General features: G+C 47.6%; 6 protein-coding genes across 6 annotated transcripts; 2 read left to right on the top strand and 4 right to left on the bottom strand.

Annotated features, from left to right (window-relative positions):
- Window positions 1–304: 304 nt before the first annotated feature.
- NUP188_1 (Nucleoporin) lies at window positions 305–3,679 on the bottom strand (the record flags this gene model as incomplete). The annotated part of the gene is made up of 6 exons (XM_031149612.1): window positions 305–368; window positions 409–1,273; window positions 1,412–2,477; window positions 2,547–3,067; window positions 3,171–3,553; window positions 3,609–3,679. 6 exons carry the CDS (start codon window positions 3,677–3,679, stop codon window positions 305–307), a joined length of 2,970 nt encoding a protein of 989 aa, XP_031005981.1.
- Window positions 3,680–3,988: 309 nt separating this feature from the next.
- On the top strand, window positions 3,989–6,324 carry trp-1 (Multifunctional tryptophan biosynthesis protein; the record flags this gene model as incomplete). The annotated part of the gene is made up of 2 exons (XM_031149611.1): window positions 3,989–4,308; window positions 4,362–6,324. The coding sequence occupies 2 exons, from the start codon at window positions 3,989–3,991 to the stop codon at window positions 6,322–6,324; spliced, it is 2,283 nt and encodes a 760-aa protein (XP_031005982.1).
- Window positions 6,325–7,527: 1,203 nt separating this feature from the next.
- Window positions 7,528–8,849, top strand: LHYA1_G004653 (uncharacterized protein; the record flags this gene model as incomplete). Its single annotated transcript, XM_031149610.1, has 4 exons — window positions 7,528–7,885; window positions 7,936–8,157; window positions 8,215–8,318; window positions 8,376–8,849. Coding segments are annotated over 4 exons (1,158 nt in total), but the record flags the coding sequence as incomplete, so codon positions are not given.
- An 890-nt stretch (window positions 8,850–9,739) lies between these two features.
- LHYA1_G004652 (uncharacterized protein) lies at window positions 9,740–10,774 on the bottom strand (the record flags this gene model as incomplete). The annotated part of the gene is made up of 3 exons (XM_031149609.1): window positions 9,740–10,354; window positions 10,410–10,562; window positions 10,619–10,774. The coding sequence occupies 3 exons, from the start codon at window positions 10,772–10,774 to the stop codon at window positions 9,740–9,742; spliced, it is 924 nt and encodes a 307-aa protein (XP_031005988.1).
- A 2,416-nt stretch (window positions 10,775–13,190) lies between these two features.
- LHYA1_G004651 (uncharacterized protein) lies at window positions 13,191–15,116 on the bottom strand (the record flags this gene model as incomplete). Its single annotated transcript, XM_031149608.1, has 2 exons — window positions 13,191–15,057; window positions 15,112–15,116. The coding sequence occupies 2 exons, from the start codon at window positions 15,114–15,116 to the stop codon at window positions 13,191–13,193; spliced, it is 1,872 nt and encodes a 623-aa protein (XP_031005985.1).
- A 10,243-nt stretch (window positions 15,117–25,359) lies between these two features.
- Window positions 25,360–26,079, bottom strand: LHYA1_G004650 (uncharacterized protein; the record flags this gene model as incomplete). Its single annotated transcript, XM_031149607.1, has 1 exon — window positions 25,360–26,079. One exon carries the CDS (start codon window positions 26,077–26,079, stop codon window positions 25,360–25,362), a length of 720 nt encoding a protein of 239 aa, XP_031005986.1.

Genomic DNA, 26,079 nt, shown 5'->3' with positions numbered 1-26,079 from the left:
ACGAGCAATGAGCGGCGCAATTTTGAAAATGCTGTGCTCCAGCTGAGAAACAGGCCGATCAAGGTAATTGCTAACCCGTAATAGAGTTTTGGAAAAAATTAGGACGGAAGTGACTTGTGATTTCCATAAGGTCGCCTCGTTCACGAAAGTGTTAGAATCTGGGGTGCTGAGGCCATCTAGACACGAGACTAGGAGAGGCTGGAACCTCAAGGAGTTTGAAGAAGAGGCCAAAAAACTATCTACTATATGTGATGCAGATGGTATCAATATTCCGGTGATTCTAGAGGAAAGCTTTGACGCTGCTTTAGAGGCCTTGTCGGCCAATTTTGAGGGAAAGTCGACGGCCTCTGTCGTAAGTCTGCACATAGCTTGTCAGCATGTAAGTTGTTCATAATCTTTGAAACTTACATATCGTCTATATTCTGAACAGGATCGGCCGCAGCTTCAATGCCAAAAACGTACTCTAGTACTTTGTTGAACGTCGTTGATAAAGTCCAGGTCAATAGACGGCGATCATTTTCGGTGACAAATTTCCATAAAAAGGAGCTTTCGAGAACGTCAATTAGATATCGACTGAATGAGAGGATGATCTTTGAAAGTAGGAGGTCAGGTACACCAGTTCCCACTTCGTCGTGATCAGTAAACCGAGCTGAAGCCTTGACTCCGCTTCTCCTTCTTATAGCATTCGAGGCAATGTCCTCTACAAGAGCCTCATACAAGCGGGCGCATGATATGAGGAAATCATAACGGCCCGAGACAAGCTCTACACTCTCCACAATTGTTGCCAATATGCCTTCCCCACGAGCGACTCCGAGAAGTCCACTCCGTGATAACAAAGGCCACACTCGGTCAGGTGAGATCGGAATCAATGCGTGAATAAAATGTACGCAGCTCACGAGCACACCCAAAGGCACATCAGATCCAGACACACTTGATTGTCTCTGGAGCTCTTCTTCGAAAATATCAAAGATCACAGTGATGATATCGCGGTTGCGGTCCAATCCCGAGCTTGCCGATTCCAGGACATGTCGAGCATCATCCTTGAAATTGGAATTGGTCACGCTTGAGTTTGAGGTGCTTAAAAGGAGGCTGGCGAGAATATCGATGACCTCGATGGTCGAATCTCGATCAATACCGAAATTTGTTGTGGCATCTACTAAGTCGCTGGCCGTAAGGAAAGTCTCCAATAGTTTCCCAAAATACTTTAAACCAGAGTATTGGTGGAACCAAAATACGATTTTAGGCGAATCCGAAAGCATACGGCCAAGCGTCCCTGCAGAAACTATGAAGACGAATAGTTAGCTTTAAAGTGCCTCTGAATCATTAAGTACCATCGACGGAGCCCGTTGGGCAAGAAACAATGGACTATGGGAACAACACTGGCCTGGGAGAAATCCATGGGCTGTCTTACCACAGAAGTCTTTGTCCACCAATGTCAGAGCTGACGAATGACCTGCAGGCATCGACCTTGGTCGTGGCGCAAAAAGATTTACTGCTCTCTTCAAAAGAACGTTGTTGTTATTATCTTCTTCTTGCGTTGTCTCATAGTCAACAAAGCCGTCGGGTAGCTGGTAAGTGAAGGTATGTATGGCTTCCAGGATAGTGAGGGCGGATTTAGGCTTGCTCAAAGACGACGAAGAAGTTGAAATAGCGTGAATGATTCGAAGGAATGGCAGAGATTCGTATGGATATCGGGCTATTGCATGATCGAGAAATGTTTCAAGCATCTCCTGGTCCTCTAAAAAGATTGCTACAGGATCAAAAGCACCGTTCAACTCCTTGGTGTTTACGAAGTCCCAATAGTTCTGACCACCAGAAAGCGAGGAAAGCAGCGGTTCCATGACTTCAGCCCGGTATTCGAGTCCACTAATCCTGCTACATTTCATAAGATCGAGTATGACAATACGCATCATTCCACCGGTTCTGCTGGAAAAGAAAGCTTCTGAGGTGTTGCCGAGCCGTAATGCGAATCCATTGAGGCTTTCAAGGGCGCGACAGTAGTCGATAGCCATACGAACCAAGTGTTCGATTGGATTTTCGGCACCTATAGGTTCCATGATATTTTTTACCATGCTTTCGTATGGATCAGAGGCTAAAGTGCCATCCGTATCAGTTGAAGATTGACGATCAAATCTCCTCGAATCGTGTTCATCAATTTGAGCAGCGGTGTAAGCGTCAACCCGCCCATGGAGAGCCTTCAGAATAAATGACCACGCCAGCAGAACGGGGCCAGCAGTGACCAATGGTTTGTCATTGCCAGACGTATCAACAAGGATTTGATGGATTGCGGAAAGTGTGTCAGTATTCAATAAATACTGAGATTTTGTTGAAGAATCGGATAAAATTAGCGCCTCACTCGTTCGTGGGTCGTATTCGTAGAGAAAATCAAGAGCACTTCCCACGCTTAGGATGCAAACAGAGACCATCGAAGCGGCACATCGTAACGGAGGCAGTAGAACCTGAACTTCTGGTTCTTCCTATGAAGAACAGTTAGCAAGCCGGTCAACGATCTCTACGCAGCGTAGAACATTCTCATGAGCCCATACCGCATCGAAGTCATCGAGGAAGTCATACGACCTCATAAACGTGAGCCATTTAAGAACAACGTCCGAAGATGAGAATTGACCGTTGAACGAAAGAGTGTGGAATACTATCTCCATCGTATGAGTCGCCTCTGTGAGTTGGTTTCGGGTCCATTCGATTTCGACAGCTGGCCACCCATTTCCAGAACCAATATTTCGGATGTTTTTCTCAATAGCTTGAAAACATTGTAGGACAAATTCGTCAAGCTGTCCAACCTCTGTTACTAATGCTTGTCCGTAGCTCTCTAACCACGTTAAAGCTGCGCCAACCCCTTTACCCTTGCCGTTGCCGTTGCCATCGTCTGGGATTGCAATCGTATGGTTCATAAATGCAGATAGCAAAAGCTTGACACACTTTAGGAGATGTCGTCGTTCAGAAAGATATGTCATGAATACACGTTGACGGCGATGGTCTTCAGTATCGAATTCTGCTTGTATATCTACTCCATCTCTACCGCGCGAGGCGAGGGAAAGTGTAACCGGACCTAGAAATTATCGGAATCAGCGTTGCTTGAGAAGAGGTTCGGTCTAGTGCCTCAGAACTCCCCAGTCATTTGAGGCGGACATTGAATCCTGAAAGTTACTTACTGGTGCTATTTCCGGCTGCCTCACGGATATTTGTTAATTCATCTTCGGAAAAGGGCGCACTAAGTCTGGCAGCTGCTCGGGACTGACACTCCTCAACCACAACTCTTAGAGCTGATGTTTCGTCGATCTGTGCCTTTTCACTCAGCCATAACGCATCCTCCTTCACTTGCTTAATATCGAACCGCAGGTTTGACGAAGGAGTGACGTTGATTGCGGAGGACTTAGTTTCAAACGCAGCTTTTGTTTGCTGGGAGCGTGGGGGGAAGGCATCGAATGGGCGCGAGAGGAGTCGCAGAACAGCTGGATCAGCAAGAAATCTCTGGATAGCGGGTTCCTCTGCGCCATTGCTGCCCTCAATAGCAGAGGATACAGTCCTCCATGAGCTGTGAAATAATTAGCAGGCTTTAGAGGGTGAGGGTGGGAGATTGATCAACACACATTAATAGCTGTTCTCCAGTGAGACATTCATTCAGAGGAGGGAAATAGCTGGAGGCCGGGAGGGGCACCATGGCTACCAGCTTCAAAAGGGGCAGGCTTGGTGTGGTGCATGGAGGAAGTGTGGGTTGCGAAGGGACATTCAGTTTGAGATTCCTGTCGTGGTAACATTTTGTCTTCAGGGCGACGCGCCTGGAAGTACATAGCGCGCGAATGGTCTCAATGGTCGGCCGGAATATTTATTTCCCCTCTCTCCGCTAGCGCACCAGCCAGCTAAAAGCTTACTGTAATGTGCTCGTAACTCGTATCTCAGTAGGGTAGGGTATATGTACAGTACGTACCTGCCTCTTTGACTTCACAATTATATTACACTCTCCAGCAAAATGCCTGCCCTCGACTTAATTGATCATTCTCCCCAACAACCCCAAGCTGCCCCCCCCCTTGCGAATGCTTCAAAAGTAGTCATCATTGACAACTTCGACTCCTTCACTTGGAACATATATCAATACTTCGTGCTTGAGGGGGCAAAGGTCGACGTCTACCGCAACGATGAGATCAGCATAGAAGAACTTGCTGCATTGAATCCCACCCAATTGGTCATTAGTCCCGGTCCTGGTCACCCGAGGACTGATTCGGGAGTCAGTAGAGATGCAATCAAGCATTTTGCTGGCAAAATCCCCGTCTTGGGTGTCTGTATGGGGCAGTGAGTCACCAGAACTACATTCTTCAAGCATGGATCTTCTAACTTCGATACAGGCAATGCATGATTGACTTGTATGGAGGAGATGTGAGCTATGCTGGAGAGATCCTCCATGGGAAGACCTCTCCACTGCGGCACGATTCCAAGGGCGTTTACGGCAACCTACCACAAGACCTTCCTGTTACACGATACCACTCACTAGCTGGCACACATCCAACTTTGCCCGAATGCTTAGAAATTTCTTCTTGGATTGAGGTTGGACCGGATGGAGGAAAGGGCGCTATCATGGGCGTCCGGCACAAGGAATATGTTGTTGAAGGGGTTCAGTTCCATCCGGAGAGTATCTTGACCGCAGAGGGTCGGGTGATGCTCAAGAACTTTCTTCACATGCGAGGGGGAACCTGGGAAGAGAATGAAAAGCTACAGCAGGAGGCTGCTTGTGTAAGCAAGCAAGCCGCCGATGGAGCAAAGAAGGAGAATATACTAGAGAAAATATTCGCACATCGGAAGGCGGAAGTCGCAAAACAAAAGGAAATCCCTTCACAGCGACCTAGCGATCTACAAGCTGCTTACGAAATGGACATTGCCCCTCCACTCATATCTTTTGTTGATCGTCTGAGGAAATCGCCCTTCCCTTTATCACTCATGGCTGAGATTAAGCGAGCTTCTCCTTCAAAGGGGATAATATCGCTCTCAGCGTGCGCCCCTGCCCAGGCCAGAACATACTCTCTAGCTGGTGCAAGTGTCATCTCTGTCCTGACTGAGCCAGAATGGTTCAAGGGCAGCATTGACGACTTGCGTGCTGTTCGACAGGCTTTAGAGGGAATGTCAAATCGCCCAGCTTTATTGCGTAAAGAGTTTATCTTTGACGAATATCAGATCTTGGAAGCTAGGCTTGCCGGAGCTGATAGTGTTTTATTGATAGTCAAGATGCTGGACGAAGCAACTCTGACACGACTTTACAAATACTCACAATCTCTCGGCATGGAACCCTTAGTTGAAGTCAATACAGCTGAAGAGATGACTGTGGCTGTGAAGCTTGGCTCAAAAGTCATTGGAGTCAACAACAGAAATCTCACGAGCTTTGAGGTTGATTTAGACACAACCAGTAGACTACTTGATCAAGTTCCCAAAGAAACCATCGTCTGTGCTCTCAGTGGAATTTCTGGACCGAAAGATGTTGAGGCATACCAAAAGAACGGAGTCGGGGCAGTGCTTGTGGGTGAGGCATTGATGCGCGCAAAAGACACGGCAAACTTCATTCGTGAGCTCCTTGGCGGATCAGAGCCTATCGCAAAACCTGCACCTAAGAGCCTGCTTGTTAAGATTTGCGGCACAAGAAGCGCAGAGATTGCAGCAGAATCAATTAAAGCCGGTGCTGACCTGATAGGAATGATTCTCGTTCCAGGAAGAGGAAGGTGCGTTCCTTACAAAGACGCCGTTGCAATCTCAAAGGTGGTTCACGAGTCGCGAGTCGCTACTGGAACTGTGGCTAGTGATCGCGTGGGTAACCAGGCATCAGATTACTTTGCCAATGCCGCGTCGAAGATTTCAAGCCACCGCACACTACTCGTAGGGGTCTTCCAAAATCAGCCTCTCGAAGAGGTCCTGGAATTGCAAAAGGCGTATGATCTCGATATCGTGCAGCTTCATGGCAACGAGCCATTAGAATGGGCCAACATCATTCCTGTACCTGTTATCCGGAGTTTCAAGCCTGGCCAGCCTGGTCTTGGACGAAGAGGATACCACACTGTGCCTCTGCTAGATTCAGCCTCTGGCGGCTCAGGGGTGAAGTTGGATATGAGTGAAGTCCAAGGTGTCTTGAACAAAGATCAAAGTCTACGAGTTCTGCTAGCCGGTGGGCTGAATCCAGATAACGTGGCCGATGCTGTACGAGCATCTGGAGAAGTCGGTGACAGGATCATCGGCGTTGATGTGAGTAGTGGAGTTGAGGAGGGTGGAGTCCAAAGTATCGCAAAGATACAGGCGTTCATAAAAGCTGCCAAATCTGTCCGGTAGAAAGATAGAAACCTTCAAAATAAATGCTCGTTGACAATTACCATTTCTCATATGTATTTTCAAAGTTTGGGATCTCCTGTAGACCTCATGTACTCTTCAAACCATGAAAAGGGGCTTGCAAGTGCCTGTTAAGTAATATTTGCTCGTGCATCTCATCGGGTGTTGTGGTCCTTGAATGTTCCCCAATTTATTCAAAATTTTCCGTTCCATCAACTCGTAAATGTTTATTCCGAACCGAGCATCCCTTCCACCGCATCTGCCGCGAATGTTATCGGTGTAAAGGTTTGGCCTCAATTTACTTTCTAGACTTCAACTCTCAGAGGACCAACCCATCTCCATTGCCCTCTTGATCTATTCTCAGTCGTCGCTTCCTCATCTGACTTACTTTCAACTTGGTTCCTGCATTACCTACGCTTGCTACCAAGTGAATTTATAACATTCCATCTTCATCACCTTTTCTCATCACATGTACTTACTTTCCCACTTCACCCCTTATCTAAGTTGGCTTGTAGCAGAACCATCTGGTCATGTCATTCAATTCTATTTCACTACTCTTTGTTCCACTCCACCTCAATTCCAGGCGCTCTTGTCTTCTGCAGCACCCACCATTGTGGGAGCCAACAACTCGAAAACATTCAAATCTCAACTTGTGCTTTCTTCTTCCAAGTACGACCAGCAGTCCAGCTTCGACCTCGTCATCTCAATTTCGGTCCTCTGTGTTTTGTTCTTCAACTCGCTCGCCACCTTTGGCCAAGTCGTTCGCGTGATTCCGCGATTGCTTCACTTCCTCGCATTGTAATCCTCGGATTCGATACAGTTCAAGATCATTCAGATTCACACGTCTCCTCTTAGTAAACCATTTGGTACGTCTTCACTTTCACTTTAGGTTTGTTCTCACATTTTTGCGGCTCGTTGGTAGTCCTTTCCTTTTCGGACCCTTTCGCTTACATCGCTTACCCCTTTCCGCACCCTCGTCTTTTCTTCTAAGATCAGAGACTTCAACATTATCATTCACTGTATTTGACAATCATCTTCTCCTACTTTGTTGATTATCTCTCACACGTCTGGGGGTTTTTTGCTCCTTATCAACCAGCAAGCTTGATTTTCATATGTTACATAATGAGGCATTGATCTAACATTAACGAATAGATTTGACCACTACGATCCCACCCTATCGCCAACACTGTTTTGGTCAACGTCGATATGGCAGCCACGAAACCTAAGCTCAAGAAGGACGCCAAAAAGACAGTCGCGGCTAAGACGCTCGTGGCTCTGAAGGCAATCTCGAAGCAAACAACAGCTAACTCCACCGCATCGAAGAAAGCCACCCAAAGCCAAGTCCTACCGAGACCACCCAGGAAAGAAAAGTCGATGAAACAGATTTTCAGGGGCTTGGTCATATCCGCTTCGGGCACTTTCATCAATTCCGGCAAGGCAGTCACTCGTGAACAATTTGCTCGACATGTCACGAGCCATGGGGCAGAATACGAAAGCACTGTAACGAATGACACAACTCACCTGATATGCTCCATTGAAGATTATAAGAAGAAGACTACCCAAGGTAAGCTTTGGTTAGGCTTCTACTACACTCAGTAGATAACCTTCTCGCAGTCAAGAAAGCTTTGCAGTTAGGCAACAAATGCGAGATAGTGAACTATGATTGGATTGTTGACTGTCTCGTGGGCCCCGGGTTAAAAAAACGCTTGCTAGGCGCCAAGAGTTATACTCTCAAGCAAGCGTTAAAGAGGTTGAAGGAGGGCAAGAAGAATATTGAGGAGCACAAGGCAAATTTTGAAGATGGTGTCAAAGTTTCGAAGGAATTATGCAACAACAGTGAGTCCTTACTCTATCATATATGCTTCGGATTATTAATTGCTGACACCATCACAGATCTCAATCATGTTTACTATGACTCGGATGCCTTCGAATACAAAGTTGTTCTTACTCGAATCAACCTGGATGGCAAAGTCAAGACTGAGAAATATACGCTTTTCGTGAGTCTCAACGACTCTTTGCACTTTTCATCCAAATACTAACTAGTCACTCATCAGCTTTTTGAGTCTAATGCTAAGCCCAATGTTTACATGTGTGGTGCGAAGCTCAGCAGCCCCGGTCGCCCAATCACTTTGTACAAGGACAAATGCCGCCCCATGACCTTCTACGAAGCTTTCGGCATATTCCGGAAGTTCTTTCATGACAAGACTGGCGTTGAATGGGACATGCGCCTCGAGGAAACTAAGAATGATGAGGGATTCTTCATATATGCGCCCCCTGTCCTCGGCCGCCCAATCGGCTTCGTTTCACAGGGTTATATCCGACCTGAGTTGAGGGAGCCTGAACCAGAGTCTGAATCAGAGCCCGAGCCAGAGGTCGAAGTGGCTGCCACTCCATATATCAGAGTCGGGGAAGATGCTGTTTCTGATACCGAGAGTGAGGACGACGACGATGAAGAATCGGAGGATCATGATGGCAGTACTACCACGAGCACGGAAGCTTCTCAGCCAAGATATATTACTACTGGCATCAGGTGGGACACGACTAACTCGATCGCTTCCTCTTTCTAAGCTATGGTTCCATGTCTAGCTTGGCCTTGCGTGGAATAGACCCACGGCTCAGCAATCACCATCAGGTCAGATAGCTGGGATGACTTTTAGGGGCATCGAACTTTAGTAACCTCAGCAACCGACTCCACTCAGGTTTTCATGTCAAAACTTCACATTCTTTTTACGGCTTATATCGAGATATCCAGGATCGTCAGAAACTAGAGAAGTACGAAAACTTCGGCGAGCATCGAAACCACCCAGTCTACACTCTTTCGAAATCAGCAGCACGTCGTATTTGGGGCTTTCTTATGGCGTTATATGTTCACTTCCTTACTCTACGCATCATCACTGGCTTTCGGCTTTGGTATCTTTGCATATAGTCTCAAAATTTGGAAGAACTGGTTCTCAAATATCGTCTATACTACGGATCATACTAGGAATAGCGGCAATTATTATCAGTTCAAGGGTTTTCAAAATTCTGGCTGGAGAGTACAAGGACGATCTGCCACTCGAGTTCCCATCATATATCATGAGCTAACGTTGCGAATCAAAGGGTGGAGGATAGTAAAATGTCTCCCCTTTCAAATGTTTCATTTCATTTCATACATATCATTCAATATCATCACATGGCAGTCAAACAATGCAATTCAACATTCTGGCAGGCCTGCAAATGGCAGAGCGGACGATACCACAACATATAGCACATAATCCAAGCAGATAAAATACAATCCAATAATCTCATCCAACGCCTTGCTGACTTCGACGTGGTATCTTTGAAACGTGCTTAATTCAAGCCCAACCATCAACTCCTTCCCGATCCAATAATCTAGCCGTAATTTGTGATATTGACCCCTCGCCCCCCGCACCATCCCCTAAAACCTCAACTTCGGCCCCACGAAAACCAACGCAAACGCCAGCACCGCCAACCCTGCAATCCACGCATACAGCAAAATCCTGCCCCACCACCCCTTCCCCTCACTCATACTGCGCAACATACCCATCTTCCGACTCGCCTGTTCCAGCCCCGTCGTATTCTTATCCATACCCTCAGCAGCCCGATCCACGATATCTTTCTCTGATTCCAGCGAGCTGGAGAAGGCTTTGGAAGAAGATTTGAGGGCGGCCGCCATGTTGAGGAGGGAGGTAGTTAGGGCTTCTTGCTCGGTGCGGTTGTGTGTTAGGAGGGCTTCTGTTGTGCTTGTTATTGGGGGGCCAGTGGATGTTGCGGATGAGGTGCCGAGGAGTTCGGAGCGTGCTTCGAAGAGAGTGGGGTTGCGGGCGCGGAGGGTGGATTCTGTTTCTGTTTGCGGTCGAGGTTGTGATTGAATGGGCGGTTGGGAGTCGATGGGTGAGATGGGTTCTGGGGTTTGGGTTGGAGAGGGTGCTGAGGCGCGCGAGGGTGATGAGGAAGGTGTGTCTGCGCCGAGGAGGTCTTCACCCTCGGATGCATCTCCTTCTTCTTCTAGGGCCTGGTCGTCGTTGCCAACCTAGTTTGCATCAGCTTTTGCCTTCACTTTCTAAAGGGTGAACAAGGAAACATACGTCCTCATATTCTCCTAGTCGCTCCTCTAACCGCAAGATCAACTCCCGCTTCTTGAATAACTCCGCCTGCGTCTCTTGCTTCTTGTTTGGGTTCTTAATATTCAGGGCTTCCTGCTCCAGCTCGAGCAGTAGACCGTTAGCGTATTCTATACTCTGTTCGAATTATCAGCCTCCTATTGATTGTCCTGGAAGCAAAGGGCTGAATGTACCGTTCCGAGCTTCTCTCGCTCGATGCTGGAGGTGTGCAGCTTAGTTTCAGTAGCTTCATTGGGAATAATGAGGGTTTGATGAAGTCGTGTGAGGAGTCGTGTTAGGGTTATGGTGGTAGGATCGGAACCGCTGGCTGCTATTGAGGTTCGTGCCATTGTTGATGTTCTGTTTGTAGGTGGAGGAGGGGAAGCTTACAGGTGATGTTCATGTGTGGCTTGATGTGGCTGGAATAACCATTAGTCAGCCACTACAGTATCTTATAGGGAATCCTCAACCTCATGCCGGCTCCATCTCCTTTGCCTTCTTTACAATATCAAATCAACTGCAAGATGTTTCAGGGGCGCTTCATTTTATGTTATTGGTTCAGGTGAATTGATGCCAAAGAGTTTAGGATGCAAGTGCCCTCTACTCTACGTGGCACGTTCTATTCTCTGCCTGTGAATCATAGGCTGTGATCGACGGCAGTTACTGCCATTCTTTCCACGTCCATCTTCCTCAATATCTATTTGATACCTAGGTATGTATTGAACCTCTTGCAAATATCCCGAAAAATACTTTTGGTCGTTTTTATTCCCACAACCTTGCCAGCGTTCACAGTTTTTGAATATAGGAGACCTCAATCGTAATGATTGCAAACGTTCGCAATAGAAGCTCAACCTCTTCTTCTATTTCCTCTAGATTTGTATATATGCGGGACTTACTATTCTACTACCGTTCTTACAAGGCATCTTTAAACAACAAAGCCTCCTCGACAAGAGTGCATAATCTTATCGATCTTCGCGCTTTGATATCCATAATCGTGGGAATGTACTGGAATTCGGACGGGGAAGTTCAAGTCCGTTGGCATGGCTCAATATACTCATTGAAGATATACTAAGCCCACTGCGAACCTATTCTGGTATGTGAATGCGAATGTACCTCGACTAAGAGTGTTGCTGTGACAGGCTATGATTGTGCTCCTTGGTTATTGCTTCTGAATAACAGCTTCTCAATCATTCTTTCGAATAACAACTATTATATCTACAATCATACTCATACAGTCCCCCCCCACCCGCACTATAAATTTCGTTTTTTCTTCAATCCAAAATGAGACCCCCCAAATACAAATCCAATAAGTCCAAATCCAATAAATCCAAATCCAAATCCAACAAATCCAACCAACCGCCAAACAAAAAGCTCACAATGCCCATCACAACGCCAACCACCCTAGCTAACCCCGCTCTCCCACAGCCTATCTTCTCAACACCCACCTTAGTCTCCCTTCGCGGGGGCGCGGACCTCGGGTGGGGATTGGGAAGAACCTAAAATCATGATCTCCAACAATACGGGCCAGGGAACAGAGCGAAGCTATTATGTCCCTCCCGTACCAGGACATGGCGCACCAGAACACGGAGAAGAAGAAGAAGCAGATGGCGGAGAAGAACCCGTCGAAGAAGCAGACGGCGGAGAAGAACAAGTCAATGATGGCAACGCTGGTAATGCTGGCAACGCTGGCAACCCTGTTACGATAACAGTTGGAATATCGATTCCGCTTGTAGATGAGAATGTGATGGAGGCAAGTGATGATAATAGAGGTGATAGTAGCGGCAGCGACAGCGACAGCGGCAACAACAGCAGCAGTGGTAAAAGTAGCGGAGATGGCAGTGCAGGCGACTGAAGTGGGTTCAGATGAATAGATAGATAGGCCAGACAACTAGAATGAAACAAAGTTGGTATAAGGAAGGTTTAAAATGTGCTGCTTATCTAAGTGCTCGTGCTACGCTATATTGCAGGTATTTGCTTCTTCCTTCCCCTTGTCTGTTGCGAGGACTATCACAACAATGGTGAGTGAGTCCTTTAGAGAAGCGAAGGCACGCACATGTATGGGAGTAGGTCGCTACTGGCAAGATAGCTAATCAACAATAAACAAGCTCACATTCTATATAATCCTCAAACCACCATGCCTCCACATTCTCATCAACCTTCTTCAGATCACTCATCCCAATCAACTTTTGTTTTTTTACGCCGTGTTTTTAAATCTGCATCCTCTCCTCGATAGCAATAAGCCATAACAATTTTCATCGCAGAAAACAGCAACATCAACAACAGACAACGCTGCACAACGCACGCTCACAAATGAAGCAACTAAGCAACCTCCCCCATTCCATCCTCAATCACACTCTACGCTCTCATGGAGCGAGCAAATCCGGTGCATCCCGGCATAGGACATCCGGTTTAAGATTCACGGCATTTATCCATGGTTTTGTCCTGGCAATCCACTCCGGCATTATGGTTCCATGGGCAGCAAGCAATCCATACGGCAGTATCCATGGCAAATATGCATGACTGGTTTCATGACTTGAACTGTCGATTTCCTCATGTGGAAGCAGTGCGTACTGGGAACGCTGTACTAATTGTAGTATTCTCCATTGGCTTGTCTAAAAGGTCTTAGGATCGAAGTGGCCATGTTTATGATTTCTTCAGGAACGTTCAGACGTTAGCATCAGGACCGACATGGGTAGGGTTATGGGCAATATATGTTGCTCTTCTGTACTCACAAAGTCCTTGTCTCAAATCAGATATGTTGGTCATTCAGCCGCTCTGTTGCGTGAATGGAGCATCATTAATGCGCTTGCTTGTCTGAGCCATTACCTTGATGCAGTCATGCATGCTATGGAGCAAGTTCATATTGCGGGCAGCTTCCCTGGGATCACGAAGTTGCTCTAGAATGGCTGTGGCTTTCTGGAGATCTCGCTCATACTGCTCGGTTAAGCTTGGTTTCTGTGGCTGGTGCACAACAACTGGTGGGGTGGCGACGCCCTTTCTAGCCTTCTCAGTGGGCTGGGAATCCGGTTTGTCATCTGCCTTGCGCTTCTTGCCTCGGCTGGGCGCAGAAGGTGGCGGTGAACGACCGGGAGAACTGCTCTTGGCTTGGCCCGCGTCGTTGTGTACACGCTTCATGTGGTCACGAAGGTTCCAGTGGCGGGGAAAGCCATTTCCGGGTACACCTCTCTCACATCCTTCATGGGTACAAAGATAAGGCTTGTCACCGTGTCCATGCATGGCGTGGGCTTCACGTTCGTGGCGGAGCAGGCAAGCCGTGGAGGAGAAATGAAGAGTCTCACAGGCAACAACCTTGCAGCGGTATGGCTTAAGGTGCGAGTCCACAAATTTACTAGCAGACACGAAGTGGTTAGCTTGGGAACTGGAGACGGAGGAATACAAATGATCATACTCGTAGTTGCACTTCAGCTTCTCAGGCTTGTGTTGGCAAGAGACTTGTCCCTCCCATGGGCAGTGGTAAAGTCCATCGGTTTTAGCGGACACATTGTGGTACAATGGATGATCCCGGGCAGTATTATCAATTTCAAGAGCAGAACGGCCAACCAATCTGAAGGAGTCATCAGAGGCCTCAGATCCCAGGAGGCGCTGCTGTCTTGAGTTTGCCGCTAAGTCGCTCGCAACTTTAGATTGACGGGGACCCATGGGCTTTCTCGTTACCCTGTCGTCGGTTGCGTAAGGGGGCAGTTCCATCAGATCTGGGTAATCCTGAACGTACCTAGGGGATAGGGCTTCGAGACTTGGCGAGTATGTCGAAGGGCTGCCCGTTGGTGAAGTCATGAGTGGTTGGTGTGGCCAAGTATCCTCACGCAGAATGGGAGATGATCTTTGGGAGTCGAGGAACTCTGCATTAGTATTATCCCACAGCATCGAAGAGTCAACTGTACTTGGATTGTACACTGACTCTCGCGAGACTGGACCTTGGCTAACCATGGAGTTTGATCCTACGGTGAAAGAGAATGGTTCATCTCCTGTTGTCCCAAAGGTACTGAAAGATGGTCCTGATAACGAGACATTCAAGGGATACGGCTCCATACTTGCATTGGAATCCCTGTGGACAATAGGGTGAACGTCGACTATATCATCTCCAAGGAATGGGTATTCGAAATCCTGCAGATCCATCTGCTGGGCAGATGTGCACAAAGCAGTATTTTCAGGGCTGGTTGACCTGGTTGTAGCATCTGACCTGGCAGAGGACATATGAAATGACGCCTGGGCATTGGGAAACATCCTGGACGATTCATCATATATGTTACCTGTAGATGACTGAGCGACTCTTTGTGAGTGCACTCCATCGATATCTTGAGATGGAAGACGTGACATGTCTTTTGACTCCATTTGAGTCGAGGCAAGGCCCTCATGCCATTGGGTTTGACTGGATCCTAATACTGAGCTCCCGGCATTTCTTGGTCCGCTTTGGCTCTCCTGAGCGGCATAAGAATCGAAAGAATTAACAAATCCACTGTGGGCATGAGCTGAAGGATCACGGTGCAAGTACTGTGAGCCTTCACCATTCCAGTATGATCCGCTGTTTTGACCCTGGATAGGTGCTGTTTGACGAAAAGAAAAGTCCGGCAGTCCACTGGTAAAATTGGATCCATTTGCAAGACTGAGAGTGCTACACCATCTCTGTTAGTGTGCTGTGCTACCACTACTTAAAACACAAATTGACTGCATGACACAACGAGAAAGAAACACAATTTCGGACAAGGACCTGCAGATTAAATGGGTCAGTATATACATCACTCCGACTCGGGTTGTTGTAGGTACAGACCAACAATAAGCAAATTGATGCTGAAGCCAGAATCCAGGATTAGAGCCCGCAGGATACGCCGGGCGGACAGTGGAGATAACAATGGAAAGGCAGTAGGTTGAGGGGTGGCGGGGTATCCACAGCGGCGGTGTCCTCTCCTTCGGTCCATGACTCCTGGGGTGTAAGGTCCATTTATGGTTCACCGGCTTTAGGATTGTCTACAAACAAAGCGGAAGCAGCAACTGGTTAGTGCATGGTCGGTCGCGAAAAGGGTAGCATGCCAGACTCTGGAGTCGGCGTTGAGCAGGTGTACGTACTCAGGGGCATAAATGTGCCAACATGACCCTCTGTCGCCGGTTGGCGACGGTCACTTCTTCCAGGTCGACGGGCGACGGGACAACTTCGAACAGGTTCGAAGCAACAGGGGCAATGAAGGGTCCATTGTCCTACGGTAAACTCCACGGCTATGAATTCAAGATCCTACGTGATATTGGATCATACTCCTGAGGTAGTTGAAAGAAGAATTCCAACTGCGGTTGCAGACAACCTGAACAAGGTTGGTGAAGATTCATGTCATTATAACATGGTTCTTCAACGTAGACCGACCTTGTAAGGACAAGGTTGATCAAGAGGCTCAAGGTCCTTCGTGATAGCGACGTGTGATGCGTCGGCAGGGGGGCTGCAGACCAACATCTCGAACCATGAGGAATATAACCACGTGATGGAGCATGGAGCTGTCACATCCTTGGACGCTACACACTATGTCCCGGATGATTGGTCAAGATACAAACACCTTCACGGCCAATGGAGATTGCTGGAAGCATCCGGGCTCCGTGTTCCACTGGTTGGGACGGGCGATACTTACTGCGCGAAGTGAAGGCCATACAATTCGCCAGAGCCTTCCGATGGAATCCAGTCACGATATGAGATATCACATGATATGGGCCTGGGAACGCTGAGAGTTGAGTTGAAAAGCCAGGGGGTTTGAAGCGGAATCCTCGACCGAGACAACGGGTTGGTTGCTGATGTTGCTGGGAAAAATGAAAACAATCTTTCTGACAACATAATGTTTCGGCGCGATGAAAATAACAAATTAAGCAGAGGAAAAAGAATATACCTGGCGGCAGCCTTGGTCCTGGTGCGCTTCTGTGGGTCGAATCCTGCCATGGTTTCCACGGGAAGAGTCACAACGGATTGGGTTTGGACACAAGTCATTGGAAAAGTACTGGGTCCTGAAAATAAAAGAAACGGACAAGTCTTCCTCTGGTTCGAATAGTGGTTGGCGGTTGGTAGTTGTTGGTGTCGAAGCTACTTGAGCCAGCGGCTAAAGTAACGAGCAAAACAGAGCAGAGCAGAGCAGCTGTGGTTGTTGTTTATAGTCGTAGTTCAAGATCCTGTGAATGTTTGCAAGCAAGTATGATGGCAGAGGTTCTGCAATGTTGCGAAATTGGTGCATAAGGGTTTAGAGATGAGAGGAGGGAATTTTGAAAGGATGGGGATTGTTTTTGAAGGTCGGAGTGGGGAGTGGGCTAACTTATGCTGGATTGTGTAGCTGGACGGACGGGTGAGACACGATGCGTTGTCCCATTATCACTCCTTGGCCAACTTATGAGAGCGCGCAGAAATGCGGGCTTCTAGCAACGTGCAGGGCCAGGGGTCTTGGTTGGAAAGGACATGGATATGACGAGAAGGAAATTTTGGCTAAAATGTGATACTTGTCGAGGAGTTGCAGGCCGAGTCAAGCCAAGAGTCGATCTCTATGCTGATTGGCGTTGGTGCAGCATGATTTCAGGGTTCTTGTGCCAGAATCAGCGAATAGCATATGTAGCATTTGGATGGCATGCATGTGCAGAGGCGCAGCTGAAGCAAACGCTCTCCGCTGTCAGCCAAATAAAGTACTTGATCAAAAATGGCGCATGGTCAAAGAGCAGGCAGGGCAGGCTACAGTAGCAAACACCGAACAACCGTCGGCCCGCTCCAGTGCAAGTGTTTCTTGAAACTCTGTAGGGTTTGCATCTCCCCAGAGAGCTTCACTTACTGTATTGATTATGAAAGAGACCCGAACATCATGACTTCTAAAGGCCTCAACTTCTGATCATTTGAGCAAACGAGAAAGACCTCCCTGCTCGCAGACGTCCAGGCCCGGTCGGCCAGCAATCTTTGCTTTTTATTAATGCGCGTCTTGCTTTTGATCACGCGAGGCCAGTTTGATGGTGTGACCGCATCTGCGAGCGATTGGAGGTTCGTATGTCACAGCGACAACACCACGGCGCATCAGCCGCGTTGTTACTGGCAGAAGTAGACGACAATTGAGTACACCGAATACACGTCGTTGTTGCCAGAACCTATCGCTCCGTGTGGCTGTATGACAGGAAACATTAGGCTGTTTCTCCTAACCTTGTCTCGTATCGTACAATAAATAAAGCAATCAATCACCAGGAAGAATACGGAGCTCCATGGAGGGGAGGGGTAGCTTGAGCAGGAATGTACTGTACCCCGCCTTCCTAGCTCCAAAAGATGGTAGACAACGTGGGATGCTCAAGTGTGCGTGTGTTGGTCCTTACCGCTTGGAACACTTGGGAGGACACGTGAGATATCAGTAAGCTTGACATTCTCACCTCCTTCATGACTCGTCTCCCTGTTCACCGTACAGTAACCATCTCTTTTTACATAAATTTAAACTTTGCTAGCTTGCATCAAAACAAGCTTGAATCCATGTATTCATCTTGGAGATCAAAGATCTACTTGCAAATCTTCAAAGGAAGAACATTGGAAATTTGCGAAGTCTTCTGTCCACTTTCGAAGGAACAGCAACCCAGATGCCGGTTTGCTCATCCCGAACTTCATCCGCATCACAGGCTCTCAGGTCGCCAATCTCGCAAGATGCTTGAGCACAGACGGACCCTGCCACGTTTCAGCCCTTCAGGTACGGTACGGAAAGCGGGACATCCGCACGCTTATTCGTACGAAGTATGTCATGGAATACCGGTACATCATATTTGTGGTCCGCTTCCCACTGCCTCGGAAATTCCGGTGTACGAAGTACATCTTATCTTTCCCAACTTGGAAATATCCATCCATCCATCCACCCATGGCCTGGGGAATTCCGTTTTGCTACTTTGCTAGTGTGCTGCTACTTTCGCTATCATATGGAAATTGGAATGGTAGGAATCCGAGCAAGAAGGGTAAGGAGTAGCATCTCATCTCAATGCTGAAGAATGAAGTGGACGTCGAGATACAGTAGATCACCTCCAGCATCGTACGCGTACGCCGTACATGCAGGTGCATCTTCGACGGGAATTTCCCCGGTGGAATTCAAGCATATGAGCAAGGACATGCCACTGACGTATAAATTACTTCGAAGTACTTCGATAGATACCTCGACGATAACACGTCCACATTCATGGAATTGCGGAAATGCACCCCCGAGTTTCAAGAGATGACTCTTCTTTGATACCTGTATAGCTGATCGAACGGGGCAAGTAGCGTCAGGTCCGCAATTGACCGCGGAACATACGCAATGTTCACCACGATTAGGGAATCAATAAATACGTATTCTATATAAACAGTATGACCCCCCGTAACAATGGTTTTATCAAGGTTAAATACATGGTTTAATAAAAAGTCACGTGTATCCGCTATGTCTAATAGAGCGGTGTCTAAACCCTTTTTGGATATCGTAAGACCCCCATATAAATAATCTTCATTTGTAATAATAAACCTACCTAGGTATTATACATATACCTAATTTATTAGGCTAAAAATATCAAAAATTGTATTTCAAGCCACTTTTCGACGCTAAATCCAGCATTCGCCCCACTATGATCAAAATATATTATATATATAATACAAGATTCATTTTTGTTTTCAATGTAAAATACAGTCGTGTTGTATTAACGAGGCCGATTACCTAACCACAATACCGACCGCATTTGATATGAAGTAGGTGAAGGAATCTCCTGTGTACGGACTCTTAAGGTATCAGCATTGGGAACAATAATTTGTCAACAAGAAAAGCCTCTTGCGTGGGTGGCTAGACACTATGCTGCGTGGGTAGCTCAGACTTCAATTATGATATCTAGGAATATCAGAGCCGAAGTTCCATGTTTCGCTGATAACCTCGATCGCATAGAGTAGAGTGCATACGTTCAGTTAGCCGTCTGAATTCACAAAATGGGACATCTTTCTACCTGCGTCAAAGTTTCCGCTGCCGTTATGTATCGATGCCATTAGTCTTAATTAGTCTGCAGTTTTCGAGTTCGGGGGATGCACTCACCAGCCTGTTTTTTCTCGGCTATTACCTTTGTAATGAATCGCCGAAAGTACAGGCGGCATTATCATGTGCGTATTAATCTTCGATTGCGAGTTCGTATACGGGGTTGGGAAATGTGTGTTGACTTACTTTTTCTGATCATAGCGTTGCCGCGTCGGGAGTGAACATTGCAGCATACGGAGGATGCCGTCATTCTAGCAGAAGTTTTGATAAAATTAGTGCAAGAAAAACATCTTGCCAAGGAATATTTAATTTGGTTCTGCAGGGAAACGAATTGCTAGTGATGAATTTTCTTCTTCTCGCTATTGGCAAAGAAGTTATAAGTAATTTTGTAGACTCGACAAGAACTTTTACGAATGCTGCGCTACTTTCATCAGAATGAGCACAAGGCATCCACAAATTGGCGGTCCTCGATTGTTAGTTGTGAAATAGAACCAGGAAGCTCGGATTATCCCAAATACACACACGGTTGCCTGCACATATTCGCGTGGAACATCACAGATTCAGAAGAAAAGCAAGCCGTATGGCGAGGTTGGTTCTGGATGCGGTGTTTGTAAAGCAACAATTCTTGAGATTTGGTTTCCTTTTTGTCAGGTCGGAGTTTTACTTCATGTTAGGTAGAAACAAGCAGGATTGCATGGAATACAACGGAAAAGACCCAGAAAAACCTAAGCCTCAGTACGAATACGACCGAATACGTGTGACTATAATCACGTGGGTTGCCTTGGGCGGCCAAGAGCCTAGACGCGGGTGACGCCCGGGTCACAACGCATCTCAAACGTTCACACCTCACTCTTTGCCTTTCATCACGATATTATTCCTTCTTCTTCCCTCAGGTCTTTCCAACACTGGATGTGTTATGCATGAACCTATACAATCGAAACCCGGCTGATGGTGTGGCCAACGCTCGATGACAAGTTCAAACCCGCAGCCTTGCAGCTCAGCTACGACATGTGGCCGGCAAGTGAGACGTGAAGTACAAACGGCATGAAATGTACGTATTTGAAGGAGTTTTGTACTGTGAAAAGCTCCGGGTTTCAGTCCTCGCCGTCATTCGAGTTCAAATTAATTCCCATTGAGTTGACTGAGCAAGCGTGAACTTTAAAATCGTCTGCGGTTCTGGCGTGCTGCAGATACCCTTTTTAGCTGCTTGGAAGAATACTTTTCTTCCTGGCATGACATCGTCATCTTGTCTTGTAAATCTGGGGCAGAGATCTATGATCAGAACATCTGAGGTCAGTTTCCTTTTGATGCTTGGTCTTTCTTTCGTAGCCTAGAATCTTCGAACCACAAGCTTTTGTGGAGGAGTCGAGGCTGTACCATGAAGATTTTCTATCAACGGGCACCATGTTCTAAAAGCCTTCCTCTATTTATATTCTTGATTCTTCTGGACATTAAGCTACCCGAAAATCCTTTGAGAAGGCTGAGGCTTCTACTTGCTTCTCCATTCAGCCGCGTTGCAAGTCTGCCAAGGCGCGGCTGTGTCCCAGCTCGCCCACTTGGTCGAAGACCAATATCAAACAAGAAAAGCAGACTCTGACCTCCCAAGGCTTGGATGAATATTCTAGGCTTTCCAGAGAGAGGGGTTGAAAGCTCCGACGAACTGGCAAGGTCCATCCACTAGGAGCTGGCACGTCAAATTTGCAAGGCAGTCCTCATTGCATTGGCCGAGAATAAAGAGCAGAGCGCTATTCCTGATTCTTTGCAATCCAAAGTATTCGATGTTGTATTGAATGTCTCCACTAGATTCCCCCCTCTCGAAACAAAGTGTTCTTGCTGCCTGGGCCTGCTCGTCCTTGACAGAACTCGGCAGCAACCAATACTGTCGAACTTTGATGTTCGGCGCCGCTTGACGCATCAAAATAACTTCCAAGGTTACCTTCCCGGTCACCGCGAGAACGTTCTTGCCAGCTCTCCTCGTCGACTCGTTCCTTCCGCTCTTTCTTAGCGGAGCCCCTAAGAACTTTCTTCGCCAAATTCACCCAATCTAACCCAACCCAAGCCACCCACCCACTCATCTTTGGTCAATATTAGTACTGCCACTTCGCCACATCAACGCTTCGACTTCAACTTCCTCCCAATGTTGAAGTCCATAAACAAACGGATCCGGTCTTTACGATCCAACAAATCGTCGGACCCCCAGGACGAGGACCAGAACGGGGACGAGGATAAGGACAATACAACCACTATGGACAATAAGCAGAACGCACCTATGCCGGCAGCAAAGAACGCCATGACCATCAGAGAAAAGGAACTCGGCCATAATGCCGATCTAACGATGATACGCACCTTCTACGCTCGACTCAATCTCAAGTGTCATCAGTGCACCACGCCACTCCGGGTCGATGATGCCAACTCCCATATCGAGACCTGGCTTAGAGACAGTCAATGTATCCCTCCCAAGCGCCAGATTGCAGAGGTTTCCTGCTGGAAGTGCAGTGCTAGGACTTGCGTTGGTTGTGGATATGAGCCGGCGTTGAGTCGAGACAATGTTTTTACCCCGGCAGGTGTTATTAACTGCTGTTGTACTGAGAGTAGAACCTACGGCATATGGCTTCTCCTGGCAAGATTCGATGACGAGGAAGTGCGAGTCAAGAGGTCTAACGTGGATGCAAGCGACAAACGAGCGAAAATGAAGACTGTTAAGAAGTCAGGTGTTGGATATGCTGCCGGGGCTGGATACGCACACTTTCAGGCGTATGGAGGCTTCCCTCATTCTCATGCACATGCACCCACTGTCACAACAAATTCCGAAGGCGGTGATGTCGCAGGTATGTTATCCTAGACAAAGAAGTGCACCAGGGTTTCAATGTTACAAGCCAAGTAGGACACGAACAAGATGTCATGCCATTATGGAATCCGCTGTTTTGTTCATCCAAAGTCCTCATACTTTCCGGTCAATACTAACTGCCTGTTTATGATAGATGATCTTATTATCGAAACCCTTCAACTTCTCAAAGGATTCCTACCAGTTGATTCCGACAAGCGAGACATCTTTATGGCAACTGCTCTCTTCCGAATGAGCATGCTACTAGATCGAGTAGCTGTTTTGCTCAGAAATGACTCAATAGTGGACTGGACGGAAAGAAGGCGCCTCTATTTTGCCCTGTTGGACTTTATTAAGGGGCTCCTTCAGGATTCCGAACTCTCTAAAATGGTCTTTGAGCTACGCCCCGGCACAAACAATAGCCCAGGACTACGTGCTTTGACGGAAAGTAGCAGATTCAGTTTCAACGTTCATGAGACTTCTACATCTGTGTTCGGCTGCACAGAAAATATCTATCGGCAGGCTAGGGTATTTCTCGACCTCTCTAAGAAGTCTGAAGATCCCACGACTGGGAAAGAGTCGATCGGAATTTGTCAAGAGGTCTTCTCCGTCTATGAACGCATGGAAAGGACGGCAAAGGCACAACCGGCTGGCATTGACCTTAAGGAACCCGTATGCCAATCCCCTAAATTGTTTATTCTCCGAACTAGACAGATTCGGAAGTTTAAGGACTCATCCCGAACTCTAAAATATTTCTTGGTTAGACAATGCTAACTCTGATAACTTGCAGTGGATTGAATTCATGGAGGAGAATAGAGTAACCTTCACAGATGAGGTTCTCGCCAACCATTGTTTTCAGAAGCAGTATTCCGTAATACATACCACCAACATTGGTCGGATGAGTACCATTGGAAAAGAGATCGCCAATATGGCTACTTCCCTCCCAGATGGAGTCTTTCTCAAAGTCGCTGATTCTCGTTCGGATGTTATGAAGGTGCTAATTGTTGGCCCAGAGGGAGGACCCTACGCTGGTGGCTTGTTCATGTAGGTTCCACCACATTCATATCATTCAAGAATTTTACTAATAGATACATATTCGAAGATTCGACTTATTCCTTGACGCCAATTATCCTATCTCTCCACCTCAGATGCGCTTTGTTCTGCCTACAGCCGATGACGATGGTCACAATTTCAATCCAAACCTTCACATGGGAGGCGCAGGTTAGTAGCTTCCTTCGAACTTTCTCGTTAGCTGTACTGATCTTGATACAGTATGCCTGTCGCTGCTAAACACATGGAATGGCATGCCGGATGGTAAGTACATCCATGAACACACACTTCCCATGACAATGGTCCTAGATTTCGGTACCAAGCGTTTCATGACCCATCAATATCAGTACTAACCTGGCTTATTACAGAAATGTGGCAACCCAACAAGAGCACCATACTCTCAGTTCTCATTTCCGTGCAAGGTATGTAATCTTGGACACATCATGTTTACCTGACACCTCACCCTTGCAACAGCGCTGACATCTGTCTTTTCTTCAGCCATGATACTCGGCGCTCCCTTTCCGTGGGCTAACGAACCAGGTCGTGAGCACGCCAGCGACACAAGCGTATCGAGGACTTATAATATGCTCATTCAGTGTAAGACAGTGAAAGGTAAATAACATTCCTATTTTATGAGACAGCCGATACCAGGGCTTCTTTATGCTGATAATTCATTGTACAGGTGCCATGACTTTCTGGCTTAGTGATGCCTTTCCAAAATCAACGGCGACAATTTGGAAGGATGTCAGTGAGGTTTACTTCCGCTGCAATGGCCAAAAAGCCCTCCAAGGCGCACTAGATTGGAGTAAACAGGGCAATAAAGGCCTCTCTGCCTTTATACCTTCATACCAGACCTTAAGAAAGAGAGCCAAAGCTAAAGCGAGCACATCTGCGAGTCCTCCGCCTGTAAATCTACTTGAACAGCTGGCGAAGCACCTTGGGACCACAATAACGGAAAAGGATTATGCGGGGTAAGTCTTTCCAACAATGTCTCACAATCTTCGAGACTTTTACCCAATAATGGTTCAAGATCCGGGATTCTCGACCTGGGAGTTTCTCACAAGACATTGTCGGAAAATCTCGATTTTGACCCCTACGAGGAACTCCTAGGCCAGTAGTCCTGGATATTCCGGACCCAGAGAGTGTCCTGCAATACCTAAGACAACCATCTGACTGCGAATTCCTTTAGGCCCGTCCCATCCGATGATTCGCGTAAGCGTAAAGCACCTGGCGACAACAGTGACACATCGCCAAAGAAGGCTAAGAAATCCGAAGCACTTGGCCTTGGAGCACTTCCTCAGGATTTTGAAATGATCGCCGATGGATTCCCCAGTCAAGAAGCAATGGACTACTATCTTGAAGACATGGAAGAAATGGACGAAGATGACTATGCGGACATGGAAGAGCAGATGCTTGGGCAATTTGGCTTCGTCCATGGAACTCACACTGAGGCACCTAACTCGCTGGCTGAGAATAACGGTCCAAGGTGGATTTATACCGGCACCAGAAATCAAAAGGAGACACGCGCTGCTTGCAAGGAGGTAAGAATGTCCTATGATCTTCGAGACATTATCAAGTTTCTAACGTTCTCAGCTCGGTATCGGTCACGGCAAATCCATCGCGGCTACTGTCGAGAAGATGGAGAAGCATGTTAATGGTAATGGGAAAGCCTCTGTGGGCTCAGATTTCCTGGAGAAATGGGGACACGTGGGGGACGAATGGAGCAGTGCATCAGATAGCAAATGAACGGCTCGTGGGGAAACGGCCGGCACCGATTCAAAATGGTTCACGTATAAATTAAGTTCGATGATATTGCCACTTTTTGCGTCTAGCACGAGAATGGGTATTGAGAGATGTGTATCATAGAGCTACTTTACATGTCCAACATGGCATTGCCTTTACAAATGAATCCGAGTTGCAGCGCAAAAAACGTATGATTTCCGTATGTATTTTCGAATCCTTTGATAAGCGTAACTTGGCCGACTTAAACGCCTGGCATTATCCCGCCAAAAACCCAAATCTTCATACAGCTCCACGTTAAGCTCCTATGCCAAGCCCAAGTAAACATCCTATAAATCTAGCATCCACCCCCACCCCCACTAGCCCCCGCGCCATTATTATTGTTCCTCCTCCTCCTCTCCATCAATGCCAGCGCAGTAACAACAACCATAACCTCCCACACGCCCCCAAACTGCTCCCTCGCCCCCCCAATAAACGCCATCTTGCCCTTTTTATTATTCCCGCTCTGCGGCGGCGCCCACACCGCCACAACAGCCCCACCCGCCGTCACAAGCTTCAACCCATGGCTCCTGCCCTGCAGAGCGCGCACTTCGGGCCCAGAGCTAGATTTCCATTCGAAGGTTTGCGAGCCGGAGCCGGTGGGGGAGGGGAGGGTGAAGGTGTGCGCTGTGGAGAAGACGCCGGCTTTTTGGAAGGAGGTCGTGAGGAGGGGGCGCGGGTTTGGGGGCGAGAAAATGCTTATGTCGGTGCCGGAGGAGAAGGTGTGTAGGTCTGCGTGGGCGAGAGGAGGGGAGGCGGGGGAGGGCGCGCTGTTTAGGATTATTGAGGGTTGGCTGGACAGGGAGTTGTGGGTGCTGATGTAGAAGAGGGGCGCGGCTTCGGCGGAGAGGGAGATGCGCATGTCGCTGTGGGAGCCCGAGGCGTGGTAGAAGCCGAAGGCGGGGGGGAATAGATGGCGCTGGTATTGTGGTTGTGGAGTATATGCTGATTTGGTGTCTCGAACTCCTGGGTTTGAGAGCGAGGTTGCTGCCTCGTAGGTTGGGGGAGCGCTATCCAT

This window comes from Lachnellula hyalina, assembly GCF_007821495.1.
Source record: "Lachnellula hyalina strain CBS 185.66 chromosome Unknown contig00053, whole genome shotgun sequence".
Classification (NCBI taxonomy): Eukaryota; Fungi; Ascomycota; class Leotiomycetes; order Helotiales; family Lachnaceae; genus Lachnellula; species Lachnellula hyalina.
Note: the sequence above shows the minus strand (reverse complement) of the source record. Positions and strands in the feature narration are given on the sequence as shown.